This window comes from Phallusia mammillata, chromosome 2 (genome assembly GCF_965637545.1).
Source record: "Phallusia mammillata chromosome 2, kaPhaMamm4.hap1.1, whole genome shotgun sequence".
NCBI classification, from domain to species: Eukaryota; Metazoa; Chordata; class Ascidiacea; order Phlebobranchia; family Ascidiidae; genus Phallusia; species Phallusia mammillata.
Genome location: NC_137253.1, coordinates 1,278,771 through 1,301,397, shown reverse-complemented (window position 1 = coordinate 1,301,397; position 22,627 = coordinate 1,278,771). Strand labels below are relative to the sequence as shown.

The 22,627-nt window shown below is 36.6% G+C and overlaps 3 protein-coding genes, 1 long non-coding RNA gene and 1 pseudogene across 6 annotated transcripts in view; 1 reads left to right on the top strand and 4 right to left on the bottom strand.

The window, feature by feature from the left end:
• LOC145215652 (uncharacterized) overlaps positions 1–3,750 on the top strand; it is a 4,891-nt gene extending 1,141 nt beyond the window's left edge. The window contains exons 4-5 of the mRNA XM_080084387.1: positions 889–1,013; positions 2,950–3,750. Of these exons, the coding sequence (XP_079940513.1) occupies positions 889–1,013; positions 2,950–3,443 (619 nt within the window). The 3' untranslated portion in view covers positions 3,444–3,750. The remainder of the gene's footprint in view (positions 1–888; positions 1,014–2,949) is intronic.
• LOC145215650 (sodium/potassium-transporting ATPase subunit alpha-3-like) overlaps positions 1–18,082 on the bottom strand; it is a 25,433-nt gene extending 7,351 nt beyond the window's left edge. Inside the window, exons 1-7 of one of the 2 annotated variants that reach the window (XM_080084384.1) lie at positions 17,995–18,082; positions 16,841–17,032; positions 16,225–16,428; positions 15,941–16,054; positions 15,586–15,720; positions 15,204–15,321; positions 14,071–14,205 (exon numbers count right to left, since the gene is read on the bottom strand). In XM_080084384.1, the coding sequence (XP_079940510.1) occupies positions 14,071–14,205; positions 15,204–15,321; positions 15,586–15,720; positions 15,941–16,054; positions 16,225–16,428; positions 16,841–16,966 (832 nt within the window). In that variant the 5' untranslated portion in view covers positions 16,967–17,032; positions 17,995–18,082. Of the gene's footprint in view, positions 1–13,567; positions 13,703–14,070; positions 14,206–15,203; positions 15,322–15,585; positions 15,721–15,940; positions 16,055–16,224; positions 16,429–16,840; positions 17,033–17,994 lie in introns of both variants that reach the window. The other variant, XM_080084385.1, reaches the window with a different exon arrangement.
• On the bottom strand, positions 2,977–5,610 carry LOC145215653 (uncharacterized). Its single transcript, XR_013857339.1, has 6 exons — positions 5,487–5,610; positions 5,138–5,254; positions 4,468–4,591; positions 4,046–4,181; positions 3,720–3,810; positions 2,977–3,353 (listed from the first exon to the last, which is right to left on the bottom strand). It is a non-coding gene; the product is annotated as an uncharacterized LOC145215653 (long non-coding RNA).
• Positions 7,333–11,112, bottom strand: LOC145215651 (sodium/potassium-transporting ATPase subunit alpha-3-like). Its single transcript, XM_080084386.1, has 12 exons — positions 11,035–11,112; positions 10,387–10,579; positions 10,019–10,194; positions 9,824–9,960; positions 9,601–9,751; positions 9,371–9,539; positions 9,030–9,184; positions 8,831–8,954; positions 8,603–8,748; positions 8,357–8,487; positions 7,906–8,099; positions 7,333–7,815 (listed from the first exon to the last, which is right to left on the bottom strand). Exons 1-12 carry the CDS (start codon positions 11,047–11,049, stop codon positions 7,787–7,789), a joined length of 1,620 nt encoding a protein of 539 aa, XP_079940512.1. The 5' UTR covers positions 11,050–11,112; the 3' UTR covers positions 7,333–7,786.
• LOC145215582 (structural maintenance of chromosomes protein 1A-like) lies at positions 17,871–22,591 on the bottom strand (annotated as a pseudogene). The gene is made up of 8 exons (XR_013857328.1): positions 22,406–22,591; positions 22,062–22,240; positions 21,714–21,837; positions 19,699–19,858; positions 19,397–19,555; positions 19,024–19,162; positions 17,995–18,085; positions 17,871–17,928 (listed from the first exon to the last, which is right to left on the bottom strand). The product of XR_013857328.1 is annotated as a structural maintenance of chromosomes protein 1A-like (transcript).
• Between the last annotated feature and the right edge of the window lie 36 nt (positions 22,592–22,627).

The following is a 22,627-nucleotide window of genomic DNA, read 5'->3' as shown; positions in this document are numbered from 1 at the left end:
CCCCCCCCCCCCCCTTTTCAAAAAGTTGTGCGTAAATTAAATAGGCCAAAATCGTTCCGTTTACCGCTGAGTGGTAACAGGGAGTCGTTATCTCAAAGACACGAGCCTTCAATCTCTTGTATTCGCTTGTTATCTAATCGCCAATTGTGACGTAACAAAGGTTTAATAAGGAGGTTTATGCGCCAACAATCGGAAAGTTACGTTCCGGCTAGGACGCTGGTAGCAGTTTCTTGCTAAGTGGTAACTGCACTAAGTGCAACATATCAAACTGTTTTTGCATTTGAACAATGTAAAAGTGTTAAAAACGTGTAATGTTGTGTTGCTTTGATCCTCCAAACGCGTAATGGTTTGTCAAAAACATTAGATCGATGTAAATCGAGTTATGTTATTAGGGTAATTTGTTACTTGCCAGGCACAATTTATGCCTTCTGCAGTTACCACCTTTAGTGCATTCGTGACATTGCGCAACTTAACAGTAGGATTACCGCTTCAGCAAGCGATTTAGTTCTTTAGAAATTGGACCCTGTTTTTTAAGCAACGATTTTGATTACCTGACAGTCACGCTTATTTTGAATTACCTGTTCTTCATGTCAATTAGATGGGTAGAGAAACCGCCATTTTTGGAAAAAGTGCTTTGCCGCATAACGCGTCGTTTTGAACGACGTGTGACGTCATTAGGGATTTCCCCCCAAAAAATTGCTGGACCCACCCCTTTAAAAATTTCTGGATACGCCCCTGTTTGCAGTCATGTCCTTTTTTATTTTTTTGAATTTTAATCACCTGAATCTGTTTTAACAAAACTCAAGATAAGTATATGTAACATAATGTCAGTCTGTAAGTGGCGCAGTAATAAAACTAAAACACTAAATGTCACATATTCTTTTGTAGACATCACTGCCATGCCTGTGGTCAAGTATTTTGCAATACATGTTGCAAAGAAAAATCAAAATTGGAATACATGGAGTTTGCCGAAGCACGTGTTTGCATGCGGTGCTATGCAGCTATATTGCAGGGTATGTTAGTCTATACCAGAGTCAAACGTGAAAGTTTGAAAAACACTCCTAGTCCACCTGTCTACTCCATAGTAAATCTTTCAAAATTTAATGTGTAAATATAAAAAACTGTTGCAGCAAAATTTGCATCTTTTTTATCATGAAACACTTATGTTGGTTGGTTGAACATAATGAGATACTTAAACTTAACTTTTTCGAATGTCGCGATAAACGGACTTTAAATTCTCGTTGTCAGCTTTGCCGTCGCAGACCCACGGGTCACTAAAGGTCAACTTGTAGGCATTTCAAGACAGTTACGAATTTTTCGTCTTAACGTATCTTTATTTTTGATAAATCAATTCAAGAATCAGTACTTAAGTCACGTATAAATTAGGCTAAACGGTATTGTTGAACACTAAGGACTGCATGCTGTTAAAAAAAATGTAAAAAGGTCATTAAACGGTCGTTTTTCCGAAACAAAGTTAAGTGAAAAACAAGTTGTTATGTATACCTTTGTAGCAAACGACTTTTTTATATAGTGTCTAATATAACAGTTAAGGCTTTCTAGGATAATTTATGTTTAAAAACTGAACTTGAACGACAATATCAAGGTCAAAGCAAGGCTCTAGATTAAATTGAATGTATTTTTCCCGTTCTTTTTTCACTGATTTTTCGTAACTATATGACAGTAATGATGCAAAACGAATACGGACAAAAACATTTAAAGTTAATGCTTTTATCTACAAAATCTAAAAATAACTGCAACATAGGTTTACCGTAAATCCGCACAAACACGCGTGTGGGGACCCATTCGTTTTTGCTTGCAAAAACAATCGTACATATAGATAAATTGTGTATAGTGTAGTAAGTTGGTAAATGTCGTATAGAATATATAAAATGGAAGTATATCAGAAAGCCACTTTTCTAGTGCTTACATTATACTATACACATTACATTCTAGTGCGTTAAATTATATGCTTTAGAGAAAGATCCTTGTTTTAAGCATAAACGCATTTCCATGGACAACCCAACAATTTCTTGCCCTATATAGTTATTCCGTTCGTTACACCACGACCGTTAAATCTTAAGTTGATTTTGCTACTCTGCTGCGATATGCAGTAATTTAGTGGTTGCATGTTTTCCAACAACAGCCAGTTCATGTGTTTACAGCTCCGGTATAAGCTTGCCTGTTTTCAGACAGGAAATAAACTAATGAAGTTTTCAAAAACCCGACTACCTAAAAACAATAACTATTTGAACCCGAATCGAACTGTTAGAGCAACTAACACAGAAACTCGCGTGCTAAATTTCTAAGCCAGCAATTATTGCCATAACAAACGCCAATGCTCCGTTGCGCCACGTGTCGGAAATTAACTGGCCTGCTTGTGATGTGAGTTCCTGTGTTAGTAGCTCTTCCAATCGTACCTGAACACATATCACAAACAGTTTGACTCCCTGGTGTAAAGATAGGGACGCACTTTAAATTAGTTCACTTATTTAGATCAAATACATGTATCGTAAATGGTAGGACTAATGTGGTAATTATTACAGAAGATGCAGTGAACCTGAAAACGTCAAATTGTTCTTTTTAACTATAATAATAAATAGCATTGTGACGCATCAAAATCTTTCTTGACAACAATAACATCAAGTTTTTGTAATTTAAGTTTAGAAAACAAAAATACCAGAACATAATAATAATAATGAATTATCTTAAATAAATAACTGTTAAAATTCTGACAGTTAATTAAAGCTGTTTGATTTGGGATAAGACCTTGTAAAAAACTGATTGAAAATTAACTTCAGTCCAAGCCCTACCCCTGTTTGACACCAAATCTAATAATTTTGCTCTTTACGTCACCTGTCGGAATTTACCAACATTTGTTTGGTGTGTTTATCTTACTAATTTTTTAGTTAAACTTCATTATTTTTGTTAAACAACGCTTTGATTTTTTAGATGAAGGTGACGACATCAATCAACTCGTACAAAAATATGTTAATTTATTAAAAACAAAAAAGTATGACGAAGCAAAAACGACAAAACAACAACTTTCAAGGTCATTCGAAAGTCAACCAGTGGTCACTGCAGAAGACTTGGAAGCCGAAGCCACAAAATATCGAAATGACGGCAAGTATTTGGAAGCCATTTTGTATTTTAGCATTACCGCAGATTTCTATGTGAAGAAAAATCCCGACTCCGATGTAGCGATAAGTGTATTTGGGTGTGCGGGGGAAATTCGAATAACAATCGTACGTTTGATGAAAAATTCTTCTAATTTATTTTCGAAAATAAGAAACAGAAAAATCGTGCGCAATCACGTGATCCCACTGATGCTTGACATGATTCAGCAAATCCGTGACCTTCAAATAAACGAAGAAATTCGATGTGAAAAGGAGGCTTGGTGTTGGGGTAACATTGAGTGGTGTCAACATTACATCGGGGATTTGTAATCGAGGGAAACAACAATAAAAGTTGGACTTGAACTTATGGAAACAAAGTTCGGGAATGAAAGTTCAAAGTATCGAATGTGCGGTCGATTGTTGGACGATCTTGGTTTTGTTTGCGAGAAAACCAAAAACAAAACAAAAAGTTTTGTCAGTGACAAAATTATTGTAAAACAAATTCACATTTTCGTTGTAGATAAACTTTTTTTGTGTTTTTTGGTTTTGTGCACAATCTCTGTATTTTAGTGACGATTATTTGTACACATGTAAAAAGAAACTTACTGGTGATTAAAATGTTGATGAAATTTTGTAATTCCTGGTTTTCACAAACTTTTCGAATACTTGTCTCAAACAACAACTTCCAGAAGAAAATCTGAAAAACAAAGAATTAGTTGAAATTGCAGAGTTTATTTGCAGTGAGAAAGTTTAGGTTTTAAAGAATAATGAGGCATATGTGGAAGTAAAAAATAGAGAATAAGTTTAATGAGGTTAAAATGCTTTGAAACTAGTTTTAGAATATATATATATATATATATGTATATATGTTTTGAATTTTAAATTAGTGCCATAATTGTAGCAAATATGTTAAATTTTGAGAAATAACAAACCTTGCAAAGTTGCAACGACCAAACACAATCATCTGTACATTTTCATACCAACAAGTTTCCACAAGTAAACTACAATGCTCGAAAATTGTCAGAAGCTCGGATGTAATCACATTTATTACCAATTTCTCTATGAACCCTGCAAAAGTAAATTTGTAATTAAAATCTTGCGAATGTAGGTGATTATGCAAAAGAACAAACGATCATTGTGATAAGTTTTTGTTGATTCCGAACTGTTAATAATATTCCTGGAACATAAAATAACCAGCTAATACTTCCAGACAAATTACTAACAAAAATACTGAGTTGTCACACTTAAAAATGTTCCTCAGAAAATATTACCTTATGTTTTGTCATTCAAGTTAAAAACAGGAAAGGAAATAAAATAATGTGATTTTTATATCACAAGAATAAGCACAACAAACCTGGTTTTATCAAATTGCTTCTGGAAACTTTTCTCACTTGTTTCAATAAAAACTTTTCCACTTTAAATGAAGCCTCATCTAATTCCGTTTGTTTTTATTGCTGAGGACACAGAGCTTCCAACCACTGTTATGCACAAAAACAAATTTGATGATAAACCAAGAGGAAAGATGGGTGCGTTTAAAATATACAGGATAACTTGGTGCACCATATATCGCTTGAGGTATATCTTTGTTGATTTAAATGCCTGTTCCTACAGTGTTTATGTAAAAGTGCACTAAGCCATGCAAATATGCACTGAGCAACATAAAAATATTTTGAAGTGATTTTAAGATACACCAAGTGATAACCAAGCACCAAGAGGTGGTAATAATGCACCAAGTGATCGAAGCAAACCTGTATATTTTAAATGCCTTGGGAAAGATCATGGACTTCGAATTTCTAACCATTAGGTATTTAAGATGAGCAAATTCCCCCCTGTGTAATGATTATCCTGGTTTAAATGAGCAACTTGTTTGTTTTTAACAATTTCTGATGTAAAGTAAGGAAACCTAATTATGGAAGTTTTTGTCACAAACAGAGATTCACTTGCTTATTTGCACCGATATTGTTTACAAACCTATGTGTTAATATATACAGCACAATGATACATGGATATCCATTACAACTTACTTCTGTTTCTCACAACAAAGTGCAAAGTGTAAAATGATTATACATCACAAAATATTGATCGCAGTAGATCGTTTTGTTGGCTTCTCCAGTTTGGTTTAACTTCAATTGATTTATTTCCTGATTAAAAAATAACGTGATCAAATAACTGTTTTTAAAATAAATCATGTAAGGGATGTTTGGTGTCAGACTAAGGAAATAAACACATTAATTTTACTTATATTCGCAACGCATGTTGTATGCATTTTGTTTATGACATCACAATACCACACAAATATTTGTGACATCACCATCGATTCAACCAATCAATTATCCTTAAACGAGAGTTTCAAATTTAGATATAAAGTTTTACCTGTAAATATCAACAATTTCACGACTTTTTGGCATTGTTCGGTTTAAATTGTCTGTATTTGAGTCAGACGCTTCGAATAAACAATTTTCCTCGACGAAAATTCTTTACCTGCAAGTTACAAATATCGGATGAGGGAACTGTTAAACCACGGAATTGGTTGATGGAATATTAGGCACCGTTGTCGAAGGCCGTTTTGAAAACAAACAAAAACCTTGCAAGATGGCTAACTTGCGGCAACTTAGCTATCTGCATCGCAAGTTAGCTATGTTTCGTTGCATGTTAGCCAGTATTGGGATTCAGCCGGTTCGCTCCGATTCTACAGAACCGTCTCACCAAATTTTACGAGATCAGCGAACCGGTTAGCATTACTGATTACTGTCAATGGACTTTTTGTAACGGAACCGGCTGAAAAATATGACTTTTGTGATCAAACCGGCTGACAAAAAATTTGAATCCTACCACTGATATTTCGCTATCTTGCTGCAACTTAATTTATTCGACAACGGCGCCCCATAATGGAATGAGTTTCGGATTTAATTTACGGAGTCGAACTGCTTGTTGTTGCTTTAAGGCAGTGGTCTTCAACCTTTTTTAAAGTCGACCCCAATTTAAAAGAAAATTAAATCATTAAATTATGCGACCCCATTTTTTCCGATAGTGAAAAAATGTTTCAAGGAATGCCGAAACTGAAACTATTTTCATGTAAACATTTTCATGTAAGTATGTAAATATGAATGCCTAAAAGCTGTGCAGTGCGCGTGATATTATAATTCGTCAAGTTGCAGTGGACTTTAAAGCTGCAATATTCTTCCAGCAAAAATTTGAAAAGTGTAAAATCCATTGTACATAGTGATAATGTTTGCTGCGTACCAAGCCCCACGGCAATCTATGCTTGTGAAGAAACGTTTTTTTTTTGTTATGTATAATTGAAATAAACTACTATGTATAAAAACAAAACAGTGGTGGGGTTTAAATGTACGTGGGACTTCATTTAGGAAGCAACAGCCAATCAGATTGGCACCAGCGCGCACCAAGCTTCAAATTAAATAGTACACTATACTGTCACAATCATACAACGTAACAACGCGCATTCACACAATTATTGTTTCACATAACAACTTTTTATGACTAATAAATGTTTGAGTTAAAATAAGCTTTAATATATTATTTATTTACGGTCATTGCTTTTTCCATTCCTCACTACCAAGAGCAAGATGCTTTCTGATTTTATTTGCAGCAAATTTTATTTCCAATTGCAGGAAAGCATTTAAAAACTGGCCACTGTAAGAACACGAATTTGGAGGTCTGTAATTCCCGCAAATATGTGAAGGTCTTCAAGAACACAAGTACAAGTGGACGATGATATTTTGCAAAATAGGTACACTATTCACGGTTTTGAATAAACTGAGCAAAAAAATCAAAACCAGTATTTGCGTAGAACATGACGACGTTTCGACAAGTGCTATTGTCATCGTCAGGTTATAAGAAATAAAAGCGACAGAAGACACACAACAGGGTGATGCACGAAGGCATTTTAACTTCATGTCGCCTTTTTATACACTACACAAATATACTGGCTCAGAATTTTTTCTGCTCATATTTCAAAAACGTGCATGATTTGTTATTTTTGCATATCATCTTTCAAGTTTGGCAACCGGTTAGTGAAATATTCGGGCCACAATCAGTAACAGTTTGCAGGTTTAACTTAAAAGCATTCCAGTAAGAATCCTAAAAAGTTGATTCCACAACAAGCAACCTCCAGCCCAGCAAAAAACCTTTACCTTACACGAACTGTTCATTTATATTCTCAAATACCTCAACATAAACCGGACACGACACGAACACGTTTTAATCAACTTCATTTTATTTCCGATATTTTAGCGAGACGAAGTTCCAGACATAAATAACCGATGTAAGGTGATGATGACGTAACAATTGATGGGTGTTACGTCTTAAGCATTGTTGTGTTTGTTGCGCACACACACAAACCGACACTCGAGCACTGACTGTGACGTCATAAGGGACACAAACAAATTGAAAAAAGTTCAAATAAAAAGACAACAAGCACACATTGTTAACACACAAGTACGACTGTTACGTCATACTGGCCACATCTTAAATTAGATAAATTTCGATGACGTCAGTGTCATTTCTCTAAAAAGATTCACTCATGGTAATTTTGGGGGTTGGGGGGCAAACTTGGGGCCTCTGGGGGGCGGAACAATTAAAATATTTTGCTGAGTAATCGCGCACTGTGTGTGTGACGTACCATGAGTAAGCACCAAGTTTCCATTGTGACGTTAATAATAAGTCTCGCTCTCAGCCCAACCTGAAAAAATAAAAAAGTTTGTTCAGTGAATGCAAATCTATAAGAGCGCGAAAAAACGTCGCGTTGTGATTGGTTGAATCGAATACACACCTCCTGGGTATCGGCGAATCAGATACTTTCGAGTTTCATCGTAAATCCAGATGATGAGAGAGAAAGGCATCGGCACGAGCCACCACTCCCACTCAAGCGGGTACATACGCAGGGCGGCGTCCATACCGGGACAGTAGGAGAGGAAAGTGGCCAAAGCTGTCTCCTCGAACAAACCAGCTATCAATACCTTGTTCCTGCACAAATATCATAAACTTGTTGGATTTTTCAGTGGGACAAGATACATGTTGGATGTAAGAAACAAGACATGCCATTAAAGCACTAACACTTATAATAATGAGCACTGCATGGCGACAAAACAACTCAAAGTCTCTTACTGACTTAATGTCATGATGACAGATGAGTAAATTTGCTTGTCCGAAACTTTTGTTAAGGCAGGACCCCCCTAAATAAAACCCAGCTATGGCACTAAAAAAAATTTCCATTGCTTTACCTCATGCCTTGTTGGAAGATTGAGAGTCTCCTGGTTTTGCTGATCAACAAATCGGCCCATTGTACGATCACAATCGATGTAAAGAACGCAGTGTGACAAGTGAATTCGACAACTTTCCTTTGTCCGTACGACTGTAAAAAACACATCAAATTACTGATAAACCATTGCCAAATAACTTCTGAAATAAGGACAATTTCCATGGAAATCATACAACTGCGACATATTATTTCTATGTCGGTCACTCACCCATTCCTGTCCGTATGAATCTTCCAAGTTATCAAGCGATCTGTCGTCCCACGGAACACGAAGTCCGAGAAGAAGATCCGGTTTGAATCCGTTCATCATCAAGATCACAAAGTAGTTCACGAAACCGGCCAACGCCTGGATCATTCCTATGAAAGTATCACGGTGTGAAAACCAGCTGATGCGTGACCTGGTCTAATCCCAATCTCAACATTTCAATCAACAACTCACCGATTTGTCCGTAGGCGAGCGAAATCAGCCGCTCGTTCACCAATCGATCCCTCACTGGGTCACGTGGTTGACGTTTCATGATGTCACTCTCGGCTTGTTCGTACGCGAGCGAAATGGCGGGAAGCTAAAGATTTAAATTAAAAACCTGTGTTAATAGCTTGTGATGTCATAATGCTCCGATTGCAGCTCACAAACTGACCAGATCGGTTCCGAGATCGATGCAGAGGATGGTGACCGTTCCGAGGGGAAGAGGAACGTTTGCCATGATGAAGAGGAGGAAGGGGGTGATCTCAGGGATGTTCGAGGTCAGGGTGTAAGCGATCGACTTCTTCAAGTTGTCGAAGATCAAACGACCTGCATGAAATCAACCAGAGTTTTACGATCATATATCCCTTGAAGATTTTGTCGTTGTTCCAAACTGTTCAATTTTATCGGGTTTTGTGGCCGACCATGTTTACGTTGTTGGCAGATCACGACGGGATTTACGATGGTTTCATTATTACGATCACAAATTCGAATAAACAATCACAAAATTGTCACCTTCTTCAACTCCAGTAACAATCGACGCGAAGTTGTCATCTAACAAAATCATGTCAGTAGCTTGCTTCGATACGTCACTTCCGGCTATTCCCATGGCAACACCGATATCTGCCCGCTTGAGGGCGGGAGAGTCGTTCACTCCGTCACCGGTCACAGCAACAATGGCTCCCTGTTACGTCATATTTCATAATTATCGCAACCTGTACAACTTACAAAGTGATTTTTTTCACCTGTCGTTGGCAACTCTCAACAATGATCAGTTTCTGTTGCGGGGAAGTCCGGGCGAATACGATTTCTGTGTGATTCTTGACGATGTCATCCAGTTGTTCTTCACTGATGGTTCGGAGCGACGAGCCGTGGACGACCGCTGCCTTCGCTTGTCTGCAAAATCAAAGCTCGTATTACCACCCTGACTGGGATTCGAACCCCGATCGACAGATCTCTCCCACTTACTTTGGATCAACTTCTTCAACAGAAATGTTTAATCTGGCGGCAATATCTTCAACAGTTTCGTTGACCTCCGAAATAATTCCAACTCCCTTCGCGATCGCCTTTGCCGTGATTGGATGATCGCCCGTTACCATGATAACCTGTATGACGTCACAAATGATTGACGAGTGCGTGAAACTAAGCAAAATGACGTGTTACCTTGATTCCAGCGCTCCTGCATTTGCCGACGGCGTCAGGGACGGCCGCTCTTGGGGGGTCGATCATCGACATGAGACCAACGAAAGTCAGGTTCTCGAGGGGGAAGTTGACGTCATCAGTGTCGAACTTAAAACCGGGTGGGAATTGTTCGGTTGGCAAATATTCGTGAGCGAATCCTGCAAAGAAGAGATAAAATGAAAATAGACTGTTGCTTTCATTGTGGCAGCAAGATTTAAAAGTGTAAATCTAATGGTTACGCACAAAAAACCTCTTCAGCCTAATTACTTTTTGGTGGGATATTATAAACACATTGTGACAACAAATTTGATATTTTTCATGATTTGACAAGGATTGCAACACAAGCCTACCGAGTACTCTCTCTCCGAGACCGCCAAGTTCAAGGTAGGCGGATTCAAAGTCGGCTTTCCATTCCTCTGTCATGTCCTCGATCTTTCCCTTGTTCATGATCTTGTTGCACCGATCCAGGATTCTTTCCGGGGCTCCTTTTATCACGAGCAGATATCGGGGATCGCTCTGGTCCTCCGTCTCGTGAATCGAAACCTGGCAAGATTAGAAAACTGTAAAGTTGCTGACACAAGAAAGGCTGCTAGGCTCAATGGTTCTTATTCAACCATTTCAGCGTCCCTACCCATTAAACTCTCAAACAGCCATATCGTAAACCCTGCTTTGGTATGCTGAAATAGGGTAAGCAATAAGCATACACTTAGTTAAAACCTTGTTTGGGGTGCAAATACCAGACGAATATCATAGCCAACTTGCCAAAAACGAATTGTGTAAGGCAAACGCAACAGCGCTTTCGAAAGCCCGGTTTGCAAACTGCGCAAGGTGACAATTTCAAAGTTTATTTATCATGGTAAATCCGATTTAAATGTGTCAAAAATTAAACGGCTAAAAACACTAATTTTACTAAATTCATTTTTAACCCAACCAAATTAGTAAGTTGTAAAGATGATTATTTTTAGAAATGACAGTGAATGAATTACGGTAAAACCAACCTGGTATTTGTTCATCGAGTTGAATGGAATTTCAGCAATCTTCGCATTCCGTTTACGTCGGTTTTCGATGTCACCAACCGACAGCTCCACACATTTCAACAAAGCAGACTCAGATGCGTCACCTAGCGGAAATCAAGATTGGGTAAAATTCAATGAGACATGAAGCAGACAGGAAAAATAAAAAGTCAAAATACATTTTATGTGTATTTGATTTTGATCGAGAAACTAACTTCGGTTTAATTAATTTTACGTCATAAAACAAAATGAAATGCCAAAAACTGACGAGAATTGTTATTGTTACTTCACTTAGAAGTAAGAAACGCCAAAATCAAATATAAAACTTTTTAACAATTGCGCAAATAGCGAGAATTCTCGAGAGAATTGTAGGAATGCTTGGCAAGGTAGCATTCACACGAAATTTCGATTTGCTTACCGGCTGTGTCTCTCTTGAGGACTGGGACGTTCTCTTGACCTTGAAGGAAGTTCGCTCTGTTGCAGAGAAGCGCGACACGCGAGAGCGCCACCCACGTCCCAGACTTTGCGTCAAACGCTTGACCTGGCGATTCGAAAAATACTTTGCTTATTTTTAACCAACCAAAAAAGCCAAATCAAAAATCAAAGTTATGCGCAAATTGTTTAAATTTTGTTAGTTTCAAAAGTACGTTTTACGCCGATTTATATTGTTAAAAATATCATGGTATTTTCCTAAAGCGTTAAATACACCACAAGTCTGTTAAACTAATGAAACGATGCCCATATAGTTTTCAAACAGTAAAGTTCCACAAATCGTCTTATAACGCACGCTTGCAAAAAACGCGACTTACCAGATTGATCTTCAGTGGTGTCAGCCTCCACAATGGTGTTGTCGAACCACATGTGCGCAACAGTCATTCGGTTCTGAGTAAGCGTTCCTGTTTTATCCGAGCAGATTGTCGACGTCGACCCGAGCGTCTCAACAGCCTCCAAGTTCTTCACAAGACAGTTTTTGCGAGCCATTCTCTTCGCAGTGAGAGTAAGGCACACCTGAAATATTAATTTCGATGTTAATGCAAAATAAAATTGGAAATAACCATGCTGTTTACACAATAACTGAATGATTACCTGCAACATAGCAACGTGTGTAAACTGAATACATTTTAACAATCCCTGTTGTGATTAGCGGTGAAAAGCGCAGTGTTATTTTCTGCATTACGATGTATTAACCAGTGGTGGTATTTAGTCGGTTCGCACCGGTTCTATAGAACCGTCTCACGAAAATTTATGAGATCAGCGAACTGGTTAGCATAACTGGTTACTATCAATGGACTTTTTGTAACAGAACTGGCTGAAAAATACGATTTTAGTAATGAAGCAACCAATCCTCGGCCAATACGTGTTCTTAAGTGGGAAAGGTCAACTTACAGTGACGGTGGCGAGAAGTCCCTCAGGAACGTTGGCGACGATAATCCCGATGAGAAAGACGACCGCCTCCAGCAGTGTGTAGTGGAGAGAGAGCGAAATGATAAAGAAAAGAACTCCAAGAAACACAGCGACACCTAACGATTATATTGGATTGTTGGCAAAGGCGATGAAATTAGTAATTGAACCGATATTTAACCGATATTTTAAAATTGGTGCAATTAACACTCCTAATTATAAATTTTGAAAACATGATTCAATATTTAGCTGATAATTAAAAATTTTGTGAAATTAACACATTAATTTAGTAAATATTGGAAACATTATTTAAAGTAAACCTGATAATTACAAACTTGCAACTAATAAATAATTTTGTTTACTATTTTCTTCGATATACCAACAACACAAAAAACGGTTAGCAATTTAATAATAAAAACATTTACCACAATAAGATGCAGATGCTTACAGAAGTGGGTTATAGCTTAAAACTACAAAACAATCATGCAAAAATATCTACGCGTAAAGCTCTGTGATATCTAGCATGCAAATTGGGTTAGTGTTGTGTTAAAAACGTGCAATGTTAAAACTAAACAATCACCGCAAGCAACAGGTTATGGATTTAAACTGTATAAGAAGCGACTCCATCTTGCCTTCTACTTCGTCGTAATCTTGTCTGTTAAGCCGCCATAAATAATTTAACGTCTGCTCATAGATATCCTACGCAGGCGGCGCTACTAGATCACGTAATATTTTAAGGACTTGATTGGTTGGAAAAAAGAAAGTTGCGATAAGTCGATCTAGTGACATTTTAGAGGAGCTTGTTAGAAACAATTTGAGTTGCCAATAGACTTCAGTTTATGGGGAATAGTGTTGACAGGTGCTACGCAAAGCATAATATTTCCAATTATACATAACTTCTACTACATGTGATGTTATTTGGTTGGTAGCATTTACAGCTGGGTAGATTTTCTCAGATACACAAAAACTTCAGTTTCAAACTTAATACACCACAACAGGCTGCACAACACAACAAGCACATGCAAAAGGGTGTAGAGAAAAGGACAAAGACATTCTAAAACTGGACAGTTGAAAACCGGACAAAACTCAACGCTAACTCGGCAGACTTTTTTTAAACCTGAAATAACATGAATGAAGTGTTCGATTTCACGAGCTATCGGCGTTTTGCCGGTTTGAATGCCTGATGTAAGGTTTGCAATTCGTCCCATCACTGTGTCGTCGCCGGTTTTAACGATAACACACCGTGCTCCTCCTGTTTTGCAAACAACCACGTTTAATATGATTCCGTTTGGTTATCGTAACATCAAGAAACACTGCCTTGCTCTCATGTGCAGTTGCAGACACAAACTTTCACTTTCACTGACACAAACTTCTCACTTTGAAGCAAACTCCTGAATTTCCTTTAAAAATTCTGACCTTATTTTTCAAGTCACCTTTCATGCTGGAAACCGAAAGAAAAAAGAAAAAAACACCAGAAAGTTGGATAGAAGATTTTAATAAAGAAATAAGAGTGAAAAATTAGTCAAATTAGTTGAACTAAAAAGTGATTCAGCCACCAAATTAATCCACCAATCAGAAAGCAGCAATGCAGTGAGCCAGCCAATCAGATGGTGGCAATACCTGAGATAATATGGATAAAATGCTCGATTTCTCGGGCAATAGGGGTGTCACCAACCTCCAACCCCGAAGCCAGGGAAGCGATTCTACCCATGACTGTGTTATCGCCACACCTGATAACAATGCCCCTGGCAGAACCTAAAATTTCAGTGGCAAAAATTTCGTTATCTTATTTAAAATCAGCTTTAATTGTATGGAATTTGTATGTTACTAAAAATTTATTTTATTAAAAACATGTTAACAAAAAGTATATATTCCTGTAAAACAAAAATTTGTTTTAAACTTTTCTTTTGGGCAATTTTTGATTTTTGACTGTTAAATGTTTTCTATCAGCGATAAAACTTTGCTGACATACCGCTTACATTAAGCTAATTCCCACAACTGCAAACATCTGCTTTAAAACTAAATCAAACTAAGCTCAACTTCTAGGGGGTGCACAACGAATTGGGGGGGGGCAATCATTTCCAATACCAGTGTTTTTTTAAATCAAGAGTTGCTTTAGTTTAACAAAAGTGCAGGGCTCCTAAAAATTAATTGTATTATAATTTGTGCAATTGTCAGAATTTGTTTGAGATAAAACCTTGCCAGACCTGAACCTGCCCCCCTAAGTTGCGCACCCCCACTTTAATTTACATGAAATCATGTTGATGAAATGGTGGATCTCCCTTGCGATGGGAGTTTCCCCACCAGTGAGTCCGGATGCAAGGGATGCAATCCTCCCCATCACTGTATTGTCTCCACATAAAACCACAACTCCAACTCCGGAACCTGAGTCCACTTGTCATGTTATAAAGCTATATCACCTATGTTACCAAGCCATGCGCCCCACTGAGTCAAATATCTTAACTAGCACTAACCTAAATATAAATCTTTTGGCCACTTGGACTCTGCTCGCTGTTTCAATCTGTTCAGTTTGTAAATTTGAAAGCTAACAAGGCTTTGCGACTTAGTTACCTGAATAAAAAGTAGATGCAAACTAAATGTCTAAACAAGTAACACAATATTCCAGATTCTGCGTAACATATTTCTACCCTCAAGCAACCAACTTAACCTAAGCTTTGCAATTAATCCTGATTTGTACTTAATACTGTATAGAAATCTGTACAAGTTCAATTTTGACCGACTGACTAATTTACCTTCCACACAGTTGGTTGAAAAGAAAGCGATATTTCTGGTTTCAATTGGATTGTCATTTGTGCATTCTGGTCCTCGGCTCTGTGGTTCCGACTCCCCGGTCAATGATGAGTTGTCCACCTAGTGGTGAAAAGATATAGTTTGTAATCTACTTGGTGTCATGCTAATGTTAAAACAAACACTCTGAAATATCTAACAAATTGTTCTGTTCTGTGTATTAATATGTAGGAATAGCAAATTTTTTTGATAATTTTTTGTTAAATACTGTAACCATTTTCAACAATTAAAAAAAAATCGAAACTAGAACATTTGAACTAAGTATCAAAAATGTTTCTTAGATTTTTTGAGCCATCGTAGTTTTAAGTGAAACTGTCCGATCGTTACCTTCATTCCGTGAGCAGAGATAACTCGAAGATCAGCTGGTATCCTGTCTCCACCCTTGACCTCAACAATGTCACCAATCACCAAGTTTTCCGCAAGCAACTGAGATTTTTCTCCATTTCTTATAACCAAGGCATGCTAAAAAAATGTGGAATGTTAATTTGTATGCTTGTGTTTAAGAATATAAAAAACAAAACAATTCTTTATGTCCTCAATTTTACTATGTTTTTATATTTTTTGTGTTTATTTTAATTAAAATGTAAGTTTAGCAGTTTATAATAATGTTATTTTGATCTTTTTTTCAGTTGCTAATAAATGCTGACAAATTCCAACCAATTTTCGAACAACATGTACATACCTGTGGGACCATGTTCTTGAACGATTCCATGATTTTGGAGCTTTTCGATTCTTGGTAATATTGGAAACATCCCGTAACTATGACGACAAGTGCCAGCACCATACCAAGATAAAGCTGAAAAAGGTGGAAAATCAATTTCAATTTTTGTGAAGACTTCTGACAAACTAATACTTCACTTATTACGCTACATTGTCAATGTTTTGATGCTCTAATTATTTATTTTATAAATTTTATTTTTTATTAACGCTTCTGACAAACTAATGTTTTTTTTCTATTTTGCTTACATTGTCCATGTTTGGATGTTCAATGCTTGATGACTCCAACCCAAAGGTGAAGAAGCAGAGGATGGCTCCGATCCACAGAAGGGTTGAGAAACCACCGAAAAGATTCTTGCAGAATTTGATCCATTCTGGGGTAGTTTTGGGAGGGGTCAAGCAGTTAGGGCCATCGCGTTCGAGATACTCTTTGGCTTGAGCTGAAGTCAGACCCTAAACAAAAGTTGTGTCAGTTAATATACAATAACCAAATTGCCAAATTAATTGCCTTAAAACAACTTTAAGCTTCATTGCCTCAATTGAACAGAAGGTAAATAATGTACAGCATAATCTTGCTGGGACAAAATTAGACATTATTGCTCACTTGTTACTAGTTACTTCAACTCCATATTGGTGGTGGGACATTGTGGCAAATGAGTCCTGGGACTGGTGAATTAACCCCATGAACTTAGTATTACATGATATGCAGCAGGTTTTGACCTTTAAAGGTTTACTGCTGGTTAAAGAACCAAGCATATCTTTTTGACAACAGGATCATTTGGCGATCCACACTAAAGTACTTTCATAACTTCATTGCTATTTTCAAGCCACAAACAGCTGGGCTCATAAGGAAACCATGACACACCTTATCTGGGTCTGAGTTCAATCTCTGGAAGAGTTCCTCGATTGGGATGCGGTGCTCGTCCATCTCGAGCTCCTGCTTCAGGTCATCCATGTCCTTCTTCTCCTTCTTTCCTTTTTTGCCTCCCATTTTTTTGGTATTCTTATCAACAACTAAAACGTCAGTTTCACCTGGAGCCTGTTCCTGGAACGCGGTCTGCAAAGAAATTTCATTCGTTAACATTCTTGTCACAAATAAGGGATGGGTGGCAACATTTAACACAAAGAAACCAAATCAAAAAGCTCATTTGATGTTGTGTATAAAAGTGCAAAAGTTATACTGATGCACAGAAAATAACTGCTTTAATTAGGCTTATAGGAGGTTACCCTCTTCAGAAAATTTTACCAGACATTTTGTCCTCATTTTGTAACCAAATTTCAAAAAAGTAAGCACAGAATGACGAATGCATTATAAACGGCTACAAATTTGATCAAAAACAAAAGCCTTTCTCATAATCCCTAAAATTAAATTTTTACAACAGGCATCCCATCTATTTATTTACAAACTTTACGTAAATATCTAATGCCAAAGTGAAACTATTCTCTATTCAGCCTAAGCAGAAAGGTTTCAACCAAAATAGCAACCTGTTGAAATTCAAGAGCAAGCGCTATAAGGATCACTGGAGAGCTTTCAACCTACGAACTCAACAAACTAGCTCACAATACACAAAGTCACCAAGCATTAAAGAAGTTCCCCTATTGAACGCGGGTGGTTTAGTGCAATGCAGTAAAACTATCTCTTTGACTCTAGAATTTAAAGTTTCACTCACAATGGCAGGGTTGACAACTTTGTCATGCCTTTATTTCAACAGCTTAACTGAAACCTTTTTTTTCATTGGTTGAACTGATATAGGGCTAACTTGCATTGATTAGAAGCTGTTTATTTGCTGGTATATGTTAGAGTTTCTTACTATAATCACATTTGCATTAAACAACATGCAAAGACTGACAAAATTAGTTGGTTTAAAAAAAACAAAGTATGGGGCAACATTAAGTTACGGCTGAGCTGTGAGATTTGGTACAAGTCGATATAAACAGTATCCAGTGCACTTCCTGACAAAATCAAACAAAGATTTTCGTGTACAACAGATATATATATGATCCCTAAACTCAACTTACTTTTCCTGGTCACTCTGTTGTTCTCGTTGAAGTGTCTCAATCTCTGTATTGATCGCAGTAGATCGTTTTGCTGCTTCTTCCTTTAGATCATCTTAACCAGTTGGATCAGTTCTTAACCTGTTGGTAATTACCCTCAAAGGGGTAATTTGGCATTTTAAAAGGGGTAACATATATTTTCTGTTATAGTTTTCGCAATGTCTATAAAGACAAAATATTGAAACATGCTTCAGATTGATGATGATATGCGATGTTGTCTCTCCTGCACTCAGCCTAAATTTGCACGCTTAGTAGCTAAAAAGCAGTATCAACCTTCCCATAAACTGCATTTGAAATGAACCTTTGAATGTACAATAAATAATGACTTTGTTTTTCTGTGGGTATATTTTGGATTGCAAGCTATATTAGGCGATGTTTTTCTAAAAAGGGGTAATTGATATCCATCAAAACATTTTGTGGGTAACAACGAAAAAAAGGTTAAGAACCACTGCATTAAATGGTTGTACTCACGAATCTATGACCCCTCAAGTTCAAGATCACGACCTTCACCTTTACTCTCCATCTCCATCTAGTGGATATATTCAGTGGTGGGATTCAATTTTTTTGTCAACTGGTTCTATCACAAAAGTCATATTTTTCAGCCGGTTCTATCACAAAAGTCATATTTTTTAGCCGGTTCTATCACAAAAGTCATATTTTTCAGCCGGTTCTATCACAAAAGTCATATTTTTCAGCCGGTTCTATCACAAAAGTCATATTTTTCAGTCGGTTCTATCACAAAGTCATATTTTTCAGCCGGTTCTATCACAAAAGTCATATTTTTCAGCCGGTTCTGTTACAAAAAGTCCATTGACAGTAACCAGTATTGCTAACCGGTTCGCTGATCTCATAAAATTTCGTGAGATGGTTCTATAGAACCGGTGTGAACCGGCTGAATCCCACCACTGCATACATTTGTTTTTATGTTCAGATTAATGGTAGCTGAATTATGATATGTTTTTATCTGTATTTATTTGCACCTGTCCATCTAACTCTTGTCGTTTCTGCCCAATTTTAGAAAGTTGATTTTCCAAATCCTTAAGAACATGCATGTGGCTTTCGTGGCGATTTTCACTTCCTCATCAATATGTTCATGCTTCTTTAGGTGATGTTTTATGTCGCGATTGTTTGTCTGACAAAACAAATTTTATTAAACTAAGATTTACCCAGTATTATAGGTGGAGACAAAATTGTATGAAATATATACACATATTAAAAAATGGTACAAAAACAGTCAAAACTTTTAGTGCAGTTGACATAAATCTGCATCAAAATACATTTTGCGAAGCTTGTGCTAATTTACGTCAAAAGTTTTTGATCAGTTTATGATGCTTTTTTGTTTTAAACACAACAAGTGTCAACCAACATCAGTTTCTTCATGTATCGCCTCCATTTCTCTCTCATTGTAAAAAAGTTTTAAACAGCATTAGTTGAAGTTTTGACAGGGAATGATCGTCGTGTAGTTTTCTGTATTTCTTGGCTTCATCTTTCTCCTGTTTCGCCTCTTTTTGCTCGGCAGCGATCCCTGCAACACAACTAAAAAGTAAGCGACATTAACTCATGCACGAGAATCATGACTTTAAAATAACATTTAGGAAAATAGAATAAAAACATCTTTAAAAATCAACGTCCCACAAAAAGTCAAATTCCCATAAAAAAGCATTTCACCTTTTTTCTTGTGAAAGGAATATTCTCTGTCTTGTTCTGCTTTAGTCATTTCAACTTTGGCTTTGTCATAATCCTCTTTAAACTCTCCTGATCCACTGATTTCCTCAAAAAGTTGGGTCCGTTCTTTCGCATCCTTCATTGCTATCGAGCCAACTTGGCACTGGTAAGTAACATTGTATCACTATTAATTAATCATCTCCTGGATATTAAACCACAATTGAACGACATTTTGTATGAAAACTAATCAAAGTAGGAAAATAAAACATGTGTAACTTCATGCATCAGTTTATGTACATGTACCCTATCTATGCCCCAACATTATTTGGTTTGCAAAGTTTAAATAAATTGGGACACCGATTAGCCTTCAAACCAACTAAACAGTATTTAGTGTAATCAATTTAGTTCATTGCACAAAAATTACTTCACTAACAGTTGTTAATATGGCCTGTGGCGTAAAGATCACTTTGCTAATGTTTATCGTTGATGAAGGTTTAATGTTTTTCACAATAAAAATAAAATAATATATATCAATTTCACATAAATAACTAGAAGAGTGGCTTTCTGATATACTTCCATTTTATATATTCTATACGATATTTACCAATTAACTATACACATCATTTGATCTACACATATGATTGTTTTTGTGAACAAAAACTGATGGGTCCCCACACGCGCGTTTGTGCGGATTTAAAGTAAACAAATGTAGCGGTGATTTTTATATTCTTAAGGACAAATTTTTAGAAAGCATTAACCCAACAATAAAAAAAATTTGTTCGCATTTTTTTTGCACTATTATTGTCATGTAATTACAAAATTAAAAAAAACGTAACATAGACTTAAATCTAATCTCTTGCTTTGACCCAGATATAGTTCTCCAAGGTCGGGTTTTGAACACAATTTTTTTAGAAAGCTGTAACAGTTGTGTTACAGACACTTTAAATTAAAAAGCAATTTGCTACAAGTGTATATATAACAAAATGTTTTTCATTTAACTTTGTTTTGCAAAACGAGTACCATTGACCAGTAGTAACCTCTCAGGGTGCACACGCCAAACGACTGTTTGACCTTTTTACACCGTTTTCAATAGCACGCCGTCATTCGTGTTCAACAATACTGTTAAGCCTAATTTATACATGCCTTGAGTATTGACTCCTTAATTGATTGTCAAAAAAACGCTACGTTATGAAGAAAGTTCTGAGCTGTGTTTGTAATACCGACTAGTTGACCTTAAGTAACCCGTGATCATGCGGCAGCCAACCTGACAACGAGCATTCAAAAAAAAAACATTTATTTGGTAAAACTCAAGTTAATTTTTTCATCTTAACTTTTATTAACAAAGTTTTTCTTGACATATACAAAACCGAAGCACGGTTATTAGGTTTAAATCACGTCATAGGTGTAAAACCTTCTCCAAAACTGTAAATGTGAGTGACCACTTAATAAAACGACATAGCATTGCTGTGCAAAACAGCTGATTTCTAATCACTGAAACGACGTCTCGTAAAACGTCTGTCCGACGTCAAGCTGAGCCCTCCCGCTATCGTAAACCAGTGAGTTACTCTCTTGGTACTTCTGCCTACAGTGTCTTTCTTGACCAAACGGGCGTTAGACACATTTATCTTTCGGGGGCCTATGGGTGAACCTCTGGGTCATACGGGGTCAAAATTCACATGGACCATCTTTAGACCAATATCTGCAATGTGTGTAAATTTAAAAAAGTTTGAACCATTCTTTCTTGACCAAAATGTGGGAACAATAGCCGCGCTAAAAATTTCACGTTTTGGGGGGCTGTGGGTGAACCGGGGGATCAAACGGGGTCAAAATTTACATGGACTATCTTTACATGGACTATTTACATGGAAAAAAGAAAAAAGAAAAAAAAATATAGACAAAAACAATATGTGTCCCCTTCAGGGAAGGGGACCCATAATAAAGAATCACAAAACAATTCAACTTTTCAAACTACAATTCTTACAAAGTTTAACAAAATCATTTCTTACAAACAAGCTTACTTGAAAGACAAGAAAGTTTTTGACTTTGATGAAAATATTGATCTTTTCCATTTCTTTGTTATAATCAGCATGAGATACAACTTTGTCATTAACTCTGTGTTCTGCCGAGGATCCCTTAATGATTCTAAACAAGATTAGATGGTTGAATTAATTGCTACAATTTTGCAGAAGAAAACAAGTTATTTTATTCAACAAATAACTCATGTCTATATCAGAGGTTTATGAATGTAAAGCATAAAAAGGGTGACAACAAAAAAAAGTGACATTATACTAGGGGAAATTACAATTGATCAGTTTTTGTTTTTGCAAAATCTATATTCAGTTCAGTATGCAATTTGTTTTTTCTACCTTGAAAATTCAGTTTTTTTCTCCATTTTCGTTGCGTTAAGTCGCTGAAACTCTTGCTCGATTTGCCACGGGTCGACCGATCGTAGCTCCATGAATTAAATCGGAAAGTTTCTTTACTCGAAGGGAACTCGTTTTCTCCCCAAGAACAAAACTGATTGAGTCCATAAGATTTGACTTTCCTGAAAATAAAATTCACAATTTATTTTTTACAAAGAAACTGTATCCCATTAGAAATTGATATTTACAATGCACTATAGCCAGACTGCAAATCAAACTAAAAAGCAAAAACATCATTCGGAGAAAAAATATGACACTATAACATTACAAATTTGTTAGAAAATCACCTGAACCATTTGGTCCGATAATGGCAGTAAATCGCTTGAAAGGAATCAACATTTTTCCTCGGTAAGATTTGAAGTTTTCCACCTCAATGCTTTCCAAATATCCACTCATTATTTCTTCAATATTTTACAAACAAAATTAAGCACTCAGCAGTTAAGAAGCCCTTTAAATCATTGCCATCTTAAGAAATCTACATATACAAGAAAGAGAGGTTTCGATCACAC

Coding starts and splice junctions, on each gene's coding strand:
- LOC145215651 (XM_080084386.1), bottom strand. Junction 9,961..10,018: donor GCAGGAGCGCTGGAATCAAG/GTAACACGTCAT, acceptor GACGTCATACAG/GTTATCATGGTAACGGGCGA. Junction 9,540..9,600: donor TTGAGAGTTGCCAACGACAG/GTGAAAAAAATC, acceptor ATGACGTAACAG/GGAGCCATTGTTGCTGTGAC.